At 53.0% G+C, this 10,360-nt stretch overlaps 1 protein-coding gene across 2 annotated transcripts; it reads left to right on the top strand.

The window, feature by feature from the left end:
* The first annotated feature begins 281 nt into the window (after positions 1–281).
* On the top strand, positions 282–10,095 carry DNPEP (aspartyl aminopeptidase). 2 transcript variants are annotated; one of them, XM_031452240.2, is made up of 15 exons: positions 282–341; positions 958–1,051; positions 1,141–1,229; positions 1,332–1,445; positions 1,623–1,748; positions 1,964–2,094; positions 2,387–2,462; positions 2,567–2,674; positions 3,423–3,500; positions 4,541–4,624; positions 5,610–5,770; positions 6,161–6,200; positions 6,325–6,426; positions 9,416–9,583; positions 9,955–10,095. In XM_031452240.2, exons 1-15 carry the CDS (start codon positions 336–338, stop codon positions 10,003–10,005), a joined length of 1,428 nt encoding a protein of 475 aa, XP_031308100.2. In that variant the 5' UTR covers positions 282–335; the 3' UTR covers positions 10,006–10,095. The 2 variants fall into 2 exon arrangements, with proteins under 2 accessions (XP_031308100.2, XP_010986678.2); XM_010988376.3 differs by lacking the exon at positions 282–341 and adding an exon at positions 731–845.
* Positions 10,096–10,360: the final 265 nt, after the last annotated feature.

Below are 10,360 nucleotides of genomic sequence, written 5' to 3'. Positions count from 1 at the left end.
AACGAGATAGCACGTTAAATTTTATCATAAAACTAAAACTCATGAACGCTCCATGAGCACTACCCATGTGGCTTTTATTATCACCAGGGTGCCTGTGGAGAGAGAGAGCACTTTGTACAGCACCCGTCGGACCAGGTGAGCTGGCCCGGTGTTTTTATGCGGACTTCCTAACCCCGGGTAGGGGTGGGGGCAGGCGGTTCCCCGCTGTTCTAGCACCTCCGGGTCGGCAGAGGGCGCCCGTCACCGCCGCGGAGGAGGGTGGGTCGAGCGGCGGGGGCGGTTCGGGTCGCGGGATTGGGGGCGGGCCGAGCGGACGCAGGCCCGCGCGAAAGGCTATGCAGGTCGGTGGTCACTCCTTGCCCAGCTCGAACTTCGATCTCAAACCCGGCTGGGCGCCCACGTGGGCCCAAGCTTAGCAGCGCGCTTGCTGACATGGGGGCTGCACCCGACCCTAAGAGAAACCGAAAGCCCGGCCCCAAGTGACCTTATCTTTCTAGGGTTAAGGGGTGGCTTGGGAGAGACCTGGGTGGGGTGTTCCCTAGAGAACTGGGCTTTGGTTCCGAGATGGGGTCGCACACGTGGTGCAGGCCCGCTCAGAGTTAGGGGCCGGCTTGCGAGCGCGGAGTTTGGGAACTGACTGGGATTTTCCGCTGGTGGGGCACTTGGGGGCGGGACTTAGGGGACAAGGCTGAAGCTCGGATTGGGGGGGCGGGCCGTCTTGGGACGAGCTGGGCGGGGAGCGGAGCAGGGGCTGTGATACTTTGCTTGGAGGACCCAAGTATTTTGCGGACGGGGGAACAGCCCGACATCTGCGTCTTTCGATGGGGAAAGGGGCAGAAGCAGAGGTCTGAGCCTTGGAGTGGTCACTTCGGGGCGATTGGCGGGGGGAGTCCCCAGAACCTAGATGATAGGTTAGGGGCCCTAGACTTCATAGGATCTAAGCGCCTCCACCCCTAGGTGGCCATGAGCGGCAGGGCCCGCAAAGAGGCTGTGCAGGCCGCGGCCCGAGAACTCCTCAAGTTCGTGAACCGGAGTCCCTCTCCTTTCCACGGTAAGTGACCAGGGCAGCATAGGAGGGTGGGGGTCCGTGTGCCTCCTACCGGTTTCCATCGTCGCTATGAGAGAGTTCTTTACCTACAGCCGTGGCCGAGTGCCGCAGCCGCCTCCTCCAGGCTGGCTTCCGTGAACTCAAGGAGACGGAGAGCTGGGATATCAAGCCCGAGAGCAAGGTACTGGGGTGGGGTGGGGGCAGAGAGGCAGGGACCTAGGCTGGGTCTCGAAGTCCTGTGTGCCAGCTGGCTAGCTAATCCAACTCAAAACCCCCACCCCAGTATTTCCTGACCAGGAACTCCTCCACCATCATCGCTTTTGCTGTGGGAGGCCAGTATGTTCCTGGTAATGGTTTCAGCCTCATTGGGGCCCACACAGACAGCCCCTGCCTCCGGGTAAGGAACTGGGGCCTTGCTGGGGAGGGAAGGGATCAAGGGCAGTGCAGAGAAGACTTGTTGCCCCCTTCCTCCACACTTGGGGCCTTTCTATGTCACTTAGCTTGTAAACGGTCTGTCTCGTCTCCAAGTCATGTCATGTGGCCTTCCCTTCTCATTCTCCACCTTCCCACTCAGGTGAAACGGCGGTCCCGCCGCAGCCAGGTGGGCTTCCAGCAGGTTGGTGTGGAGACTTATGGTGGTGGCATCTGGAGCACCTGGTTTGACCGTGACCTAACTTTGGCTGGACGTGTCATTGTCAAGGTGGGAACTGGGCTTGGACCTGGGAGGCTCTCAGCTTCAGCTGCCTAAAGATTGACTGCCACCTTTCTTCAGAGAACCTATGGAGAGCCCCTTGGGGAAGGGGGGTGGAGGCAATCTGAGTCAGAGGATCACCTTGGATAGTCTGGGTGAAGTGGGGGCTTTAACCAACTGTGATTGGGAGGCACCCATGGCTGACCTCTCCTGTTTGGCCACAGTGCCCTACCTCAGGCCGGCTGGAGCAGCAGCTGGTGCACGTGGACCGGCCCATTCTTCGCATCCCACACCTCGCAATCCATCTGCAGCGAAATGTCAACGAGAACTTTGGACCCAACATGGAGATGCACTTGTGAGACTGGGGCGAGGGCTGAGGTGACTGAGAGGGATAGGGTGTGGCACCAGGTGATGGAAGGGGCCCTGCTGGACCTGGGAGACCACTACCTAGCGGTGGCCATCATCAGGTTTTACTCTTGGGACCCAGTTGACATCCGAAGGCTCTCACAGCTCTGCCAGGCAGGGAGCAAGCTGAGAATCGAAGGACCAGGGCAATTCCCCATCAGGGGATGCCTGAGCTCAAGGGTGTCCTGCCCTGCTGTGTCCTCCAGCCCTCCCAACACACTCTTTTCTCTGTCTTCCCACAGAGTCCCCATTCTGGCCACAGCAGTCCAGGAGGAGCTGGAGAAGGGGACTCCTGAGCCAGGCCCTCTCAATTCTGCAGTAAGAGTCCCCTGCTCATGGGGAGGGGTAAGCCGTGAGGAAGGGACTGGTCCCCGGAGAGAGGGAAGGGCAGACCCTCCTTCTAGCATCCTTCTGCCCTGCAGGATGACCGGCACCACTCAGTCCTCATGTCCCTTCTCTGCGCCCATCTGGGGCTGAGCCCCGAGGACATCTTGGAGATGGAGTTGTGTCTTGCAGACACTCAGCCTGCGGTGAGGAATGGCTGCAGGAACTTGTGGATGGGGACCTCTGGGATCCCTGCCTGCCCCAGCATGTCCCCTGAAGTGCTCATTGCTTCTTCCAGTCCCCCAATTACTCTCAGCTCTCATCCCTGTTTTCGCAGTAGACACCACCCCACTCTGCTTCCAGGGCCATGATTCTCAAAAAGGGCGGGTTTCCCACTCCAGACCTGCCTACTCAGACTACCTGGGGTGGGGCCTGGGAATCAACCTTAACACGTATTTCCTAGGAGTTTCTATTACAAATGGTCCCTGTCAACTTTTACCTATGCTGGCTCCAAACCTCGAGGGCAAGAAGCCTGGATGTGGCCCCTCCTTTTTCTGGAGCTGGTCCTCGTGTCTCTCCCAGTTGCCACCAGTAGATTGCTAAGTTTTTGGATGTTTGGCCTTGTTTAAATGTGTGCTAAGCTTGTCTCTCACCTGGTCTCCTCTGTTTATTTCCCTAGCTCTTCTTCTTTTCTTGTCTAGCCCCTCCCTTTTCCTGTCCCACAGGAACTGGTCGGGAACTACAGGCCCCCACTCTCCCGTCCCTCAGCTCCAGCCTGGCCCCTTCTCCATTCACTGCTCAGCCCTGCACAGTGGGCCCTAGTGCTCTTGGCCAGAGTCAGGGAGAGGTTACACAAGGAACCAGGAGACTTGCTCAAGCTCAGGCCCTTGGGAGCAGGGACAAGAGGGTGAGTCCGGGAGAGGAGTTGAAGGTCAGGCTGTCCTGTCTTTCTAGGTCCTGGGTGGCGCCTATGAGGAGTTCATCTTTGCCCCTCGGCTGGACAATCTGCACAGCTGCTTCTGTGCCTTGCAGGTGAGGAGCCGGGGTACCCACAGGAGCACACACCACCAGGAGAGGTGAAGCATTAGGGTGGGGGGCCGCCTCCAGCCCTATGGGTCATGAGAAGGCTACTGACTGCCCCCGCCATCTGCTGTTGCGGGTTAGACCATGCGGTGGGGCCTAAATGCTGCAGCCTCAGCACCGCTCATCTTGGCCCCATCCTTGCACTGCCCTAGAGCCAGGAGCTGAGCTGGGGGAAGGCTTAAGAGGTGGTTTAGGGCGTCACAGTGTCTGTCCTAACCTTGCTCCTGCTGCTTCTCCTTTAAGTTAACCTCTGCTTCAAAGGAAAGGCCCCAGTATCCGATAAGGCAGAGTCATCTACCTCCATCTCCCCTACCCACACCAACCCCTGGCTTAAGCCCACCCCACCATCTTTGTGCCTTGGGATCTCAGTGGGGTGGTCTCTCTTCTTAGTTACCTTGCTATTCCCCACCACCTTTCTACCCTGGTCACTTTGCTCTCTTTCTCACCTCTTGCCCCCGCGCCTCCCTCTGCCCTTTCCATGCTCTCCTTTGCTCCCTATCCTGTTCTCTTGGAGACAAATTTTGGGCTGTAATTGAGACCAGAGCCACACCTGGGACCCAAATCCACTTGTGCAGCCAGCCAGCCAGTCATATCATCTTGATGGAGTCACGGTCACCTCTTTGGACCTCAGTCTCTTCACCAAGGCCAATGAGTTGACGTGATCTGTGTGATCCTTTTGACTTCCCTGGATTCTCAGCCCTCTCCCAACCCCCACTGTCTTCCACATCTTCCTGCCTTTTGCGTGGGAAGGTGTGTGGGGGACAAGAACACTCAGAGGGGTGTTTCTCCCATCCCACTGAAAAGGTCCCGCACATGCTCTCCCACCAGGCCGCACCCTGAGAGATGCAGGCCAGTGATAGCCCAGGCGCTTCACTCCAGCCATGACGATGGGAGGCGGGTGGGCAAGTGTGAACCTCTGAGGTGTTCGTGGGCTGAGCTACAGAGGAAGAAGGGGGTAAGATGATGCTCTTGTTCCCTCCTCAAACCAGGCCTTGATCGATTCCTGTGCATCCCCTGCCTCCCTGGCTGTGGATCCCCACGTGCGCATGATTGCCCTCTACGACAACGAAGAGGTACGTGGAGGGTTCTGGGAGGGTCCATTCTGGGGAGTCTTCTGTAGCCTGCCATGCCCGGCACCCCCTGGGAGCCAGGGCTATTCTGGTGGCTCCAAAGACATGAGAGATACTGCGTGAGCTTCCTTAGTGCTTGGTGTCCCCTCTGGCTCAGCCTACTCTTAGCATGACCACACCTCCCAAGTCCCTCTGGGTGCCACGTGGTAAGCTCCTCGAGGACAGGGACTCAGCTCTTGCACTCTTATACCCCCAGGGCTCAGCACAGGGTGGGTCCTTACTATGCATGCTTGTGCTCAGGAGCAGGCTTAGATGCTGTGACAGAGCTTGAACAGCTGCGCAGGTCAGAGTCAGCAGTACAGGACGGGCCTCTACCACCCCGAACACATGGCTTCCATCTCATGACCCAGGATAGCTGTTCAGCTCCTGCCACCATGTCTATACTAAGTTAGGATGGAAGAAAAGGGCAAAGGGGGAGTGTCCTCCCATCCTTTTAAAGGCATGACCCAGAGGTGGCATTCGTCACTGCCTGCATTCCATGGAACTTAGCATGGCAAGTTTAAAGCAAAGGAGGCTAGGTAGGTCATCTCTAGCTAGGCGGTCGTGTGCTTAGCTACAGCTCAGGTGTTCTGTTATAGAAGGGATTTTGGATAGTTAGCAGTCTGTGTCACATGCATAAAGAAAGATTGACCAGTGAGTTGGGTCACCTATGCTGAGCCCTAGATGTGAGGGTCAGGGGAGAAGGAAGGAGACCAGTATGGGAAGAAAAGTGGTATTTCTGCCCCAGAGATGGCTGAGGATTAGTTTGGCTCCAACTCACCATCAGGTTTTTGGTGGCACAGGGTTGGGGAAGTTGCTGATAACCTTGCATTCCCCACCCACGGGCTCAGTGGGGTACTAGGTCACTCTGGGCATTGGGCCCCTCTGCCTGGCCTCCAGCTCAGGTCCTGAGCTCAGAGCCCTAGGGCCAGGTCTCTGCTGTCACCAGGTGGGGTCGGAGAGCGCCCAGGGGGCACAGTCCCTGCTGACGGAGCTGGTGCTGCGGAGGATCTCAGCCTCACCCCAGCACCTGACAGCCTTTGAAGAAGCCATACCCAAGTCCTACATGATCAGCGCAGACATGGCCCATGCTGTGCACCCCAACTACCTGTAAGTCTCCTGGGCCAGGCAGCAGTCCTCACGCAGCTGGAGACCCGAGTGTAACCTGCCTTCAGGCTCATCCTGCACCTTGGCCTCTCCCCTTTCCTCCTCATTAGGTCAAGAGGTTCACTAGGGACGTCCTTTTGACTGTTCCAAGGCCTACTTGGTCAAAGTCATGTAATTGCTTAACCCATATGAATAGGTTCTATTTACAAATTTATTTCCATCTATTGCTAGAGGCTGCCTGGAACACTGTGTTTAGCATGACTCTGAGGTCCTGCTGGGCTGGGTGGGAGAGAATGCTGTGTTCCATTGGTGATGTCTGCCATGGGAGAGATGGTGGCTGTTGACCTGCCCAGTTCCTGTTTGCCATCCCCAGCCCTTCTCTGTCTCTTACAGAGACAAGCATGAGGAGAACCACCGGCCCTTATTCCACAAGGTGAGGTGCTCCTGTTTTTCCTTAGGGACTTAGAGGCATGGCTGGCTCCGGGCCCCATCTCATTCCCTCTGGGCCTGTCATGCATCTCTGCCTCACTGTCACCTCCTGGTTTCCCTCTCCCCAGGGCCCTGTGATCAAAGTGAACAGCAAGCAACGCTACGCCTCAAATGCGGTTTCAGAGGCCCTGATCCGAGAGGTGGCCAAAAATGTCGGGGTGCCCCTGCAGGTGAGGGCAGGCCCTGCCTGGGGGAAGGGGTGATGGAGGGAGGGAGTTGGGGGGCACAAGCAGATGGTCCCCCGGTGAGGACAGTCTTTAGTGGTAGTCAATCTTCAGTGGAAGGTGGTCCCAGGAGAGTGAGGAGAAATGGGGTTTGGACATAGGCAGAGATGGGATCAGTGCTGGTTTTGCCATGGTGCTGCTCCTGTGTCCTTGGACTCGTCTCCTAACTTCTCTGAGTCTCAGTTTCCACACCTGTAAATGGCGCTTATAATGACGTCTATTCTGCTAGATTTCTGTGAGGATTAAAGGTCCAGTGTGCTACTGGCACATAGTGGGTTAGTCCTGCCTTTTTCCCACCCAGCACCCCCAGCTCCCCTGTGGGGTTTCTATAATGGAAGTTCAGGACTGGGAAGCCTGGAGCTCCAGATTCTCATTGTCACTCTTGCCTTGGCAATGGCCCATCTCGGGGGTGGGGTGCAGATAGAGATATGTAATATATAATACACATATCAGGATAATACTTACATCAGGGACTGGAGCCCAGGAGGTCCAATGACAAACATAGCAGGCAGGTCCTGGTGAGTCAGGACTAGAACCCTTGGCATCTTGGCTCTCAGCTTAGGGCTCTCTCTGCTGCACAGCCCCACCTTGCCCCTCGTAGAGCTGAGTTGTTCCACAGTCAGGAAGGCCTCCCTGAGGAGTTGACTCTTGAACTGAGACCTAACTACTGAGAACAAGGCGATTATGATTGAGTCTGGGGTACAGCATCCGGCCAGAGGGAACCAGGGCAAAGGTCCTGAGAGGGACAGGAGTGAGCTTGGTCTACTAGGAGGAGACAGAGCCAGAGTGGAAGAGCCAGGGTGGGAACAGGAGGAGGAGGGGGAGAAGCCTGCCTGGGCCAGTCTTGCAGGGCCTCCCAGGCCAGGGAAGGGTGTTTGGAGTTTCTTATAAAGCTGTGGGAAGACATTAGCGGATTTTTCTTTAATAACCTATGGCAGAAGCACAGGCCACGTGTACTTCAGAAAATACAAGTAGAAATGAGAAAATGAGACATTCATCCCCAGAGACTGGTGTATATTCTTCCAGATTTTTTTCCCATGTATATACTTAACACATTTTTAAAAAATGAAATCATTTTGGATATATCTTTTGCTTCCTTTTTTTCACTCAATATTCTCCACCTTTCTGTTTCAGTAAATTTTTGCTTCAATAAATTTGTATCTCATTTAATGCACAGGTTATTTTTAATTCTCCCCAGTTATCCCCAAAATATTCTTTACAGTTGTTTGTCCCACCTCAGTATCCAGTTCAGGAGCACGCATTATATCTAGTTGCTCTGTTGCTTAAATGTCTTTTAGTCTAGCACAGCCCCTCCCCTTTTTTTCTTTTTTTAAAAACAACATTGACTTGTTGAAGAACCCAGGCTGATCAGTCCATCGCTTTCTGGATTTGTCTGGTTGCTTCCTCGTGGTGTCTTTGAGCTTGTGTCTCTAGCCCCTGTATTTCCTGTAATCTAGAATTCCTCTCTAAAGGCTTGATGGATTCAAGTTAAACATTTTTGGCCAGAAGACATCATGAGTAGTGTGTCCTTCATATTGCATCATACACATATTATCTGGGGAATTCACCCTTAGTGATAAGATTGATCACTAGATTGGGGTGGGGAGACCTCCATCCCTCCACCACAGGGAGGTTTTCCTCTTTTAACTGGACAGTAATCTATACAAGTGATAAGTTCCCCCATCAAACAGCTGGGTCTGGTTTTAACACCAGTTGATAATCCTTGCCTAAATCGATAATTTCATTAGAATTTACTGAAAAGTGTCCCCACCCATTCTTTTATTCATTTTATGTATATTAGCTGTCATTCTTCTGTGAAGTGGAACTTTCCCCCTTCCAGTAGGACTAGTTGGTTATTGTGAAGTATGGTTCCTGCTGGAAAGACAAGACAAATTCTTTCCCTTTAATAACCAACTTTCAAGGTGAGATGTTTTAATATCTGCCCCACATGCTGACAAATAAGAGGGTTTTGGGCTTTTTTCCTTTTCCTTCTTTCAGTATCATACAGAATCATAGCTTTTTGTTAGTTCAATTTTGTTGATTCAATGTGGAGCTGGTCCACTATAATCATTTTATCTTGGGCTCGAATTTTCATGACTTTGACCGGTGGGGGCCCTTTGGACATAACTTCTGTGTTCTTTGTCATGACTCTGAAGGGCTTTCTTGCTTTTGGGCACAACAAGAAATTGCAGGCTCTTGTTGTTCATTTCTCTCCCCCAACTTGGGAGCTTTTGATAAATAATGATTTTAGAGGCTATGGTCTGGCACCATGAGTGTTCATTGTTATTGGAGGGGAAATGCTTTGGGGCCATTTCTACGGACATGGCTAGGAAAAAAATACATATTTTAAAATCATGAATTAATGCCATGATTCTCATTTTTCAAAAAAGAAGTTATTAGTTTATCCGGCTTTGTAATTCTCTTTTCCTTTACACAGAAAGTCTTGATGTCTAGTATCATATTATGATTTTTCTTATTTACTTTTTTTTTTTACCAGGATATAAAGAAATTGTTTTAAATTGCCAGTAGCAATATTTTTAAAATGAGTGGTTTTTCTTTGTGTGTGTGTGTGTGTGTGTGGAGGAGTGCATTTTATGGAACACGGCAACATAAAGGATACATACATTTTTTAAAAATCTACCTGCCTACTATTTGGGGAATAGATTATTTGTGGGAGGCAAGATGTTGGTACCTGGAACTAAAGAGGTGGTAGTGCAAATGGAGGGAATGGACCAGTTCAGAATGTACTGTCCTTTGGGCCTGCCCTTTCGTGTTGGCTTTGTGATTTTATGCTGGTCACATCCACTCTCCGAGGAGGTTGAAATGGACCATCTACCAGGCCCCTTTCAGCCCTGCAGTTCTAAGGTGACTTCCTCCTGGGCCTCAATGAGCACACATCACATGTTACTCATGAACCTCTCTTCCTCTCCCCCAGGATCTCATGGTCCGGAATGACTCCCCTTGTGGGACCACCATTGGACCTATCTTGGCTTCTCGGCTGGGGCTGCGGGTACTGGATTTAGGCAGCCCTCAACTGGCCATGCACTCCATCCGGGAGACAGCCTGCACCACAGGAGTGCTCCAGACCCTCACCCTCTTCAAGGTGACTCCCACCCCACCCATCACCATGGCAGCTGGGCTTCTTCCTCCTCTAGTGCCTGGATTGGTTGCTGGGGCAACATCACCATCACTAAGTGACTGGCCTATGTCATGGGGCTGGCTGTCTTGGTGCTATCATGTAGGAAAAGAAGTGTCCCCATTCTTCTCAAGGTTCAGGGGCCCTGGTCAGCCCCCAGAGGATAATGAAAGGTCAGAGAGGGGATCAGGGTTGGGAAGACTTGGGCAGTTGTCAAGTGTAGGTGAAGCAACTATGCCTTGCTCTCTTGCTGGGGCCTAATTTGGTGGGTGGCGAGTGGTGGGGCACCCCCTTCTGGTCTCCACTAATTCCATATCCCCTGTTGCCTTCTTTTTTAGGGCTTCTTTGAGCTGTTCCCCTCTCTGAGCCATAACCTCTTAGTGGATTGAGGCCTCTTGGAAAGACTTCTCTTGCACTCGAGAAGGGGACATTCTCAGCTGAGCTGAAGCTGGATTATTAAAGTGAATTTTTCACTCAAACTCATTCTGTGGTGCTTATTTAGAGGTTGGAGAGGTGGGAGTTCAACCTGGCTTAAACTTCTGGAACCAGAACAGATGGGGAGGTTAGGGTACAGGTAGAGAAGGCTACAGCTTCTGGGAGTTGATGGAGGCCTGATTTCAAATCTCTTTTTTTTCTTCTTTAAGCTCCTGCCGGATGCAGACAGAAGGTGGGTGGGTTCACAACGAGAGGGTTACTTCTCCCATCCCCAGGCCTTCCATTCCTAGAGTAGTCCAGGAGCCCAGC

This window comes from Camelus dromedarius, chromosome 4 (assembly GCF_036321535.1).
Source record: "Camelus dromedarius isolate mCamDro1 chromosome 4, mCamDro1.pat, whole genome shotgun sequence".
NCBI lineage: Eukaryota > Metazoa > Chordata > Mammalia > Artiodactyla > Camelidae > Camelus > Camelus dromedarius.
Note: the sequence above shows the minus strand (reverse complement) of the source record. Positions and strands in the feature narration are given on the sequence as shown.

Bases quoted from the DNA above. Each gene is read 5' to 3' on its own strand.
- DNPEP (XM_010988376.3), top strand. From the start codon at position 822: ATGGGGAAAGGGGCAGAAGCAGAG. The intron at 2,463-2,566 runs GTAAGAGTCCCC...TCTGCCCTGCAG, and splicing joins CAGGCCCTCTCAATTCTGCA to GATGACCGGCACCACTCAGT. The intron at 6,427-9,415 runs GTGAGGGCAGGC...CCTCTCCCCCAG, and splicing joins ATGTCGGGGTGCCCCTGCAG to GATCTCATGGTCCGGAATGA.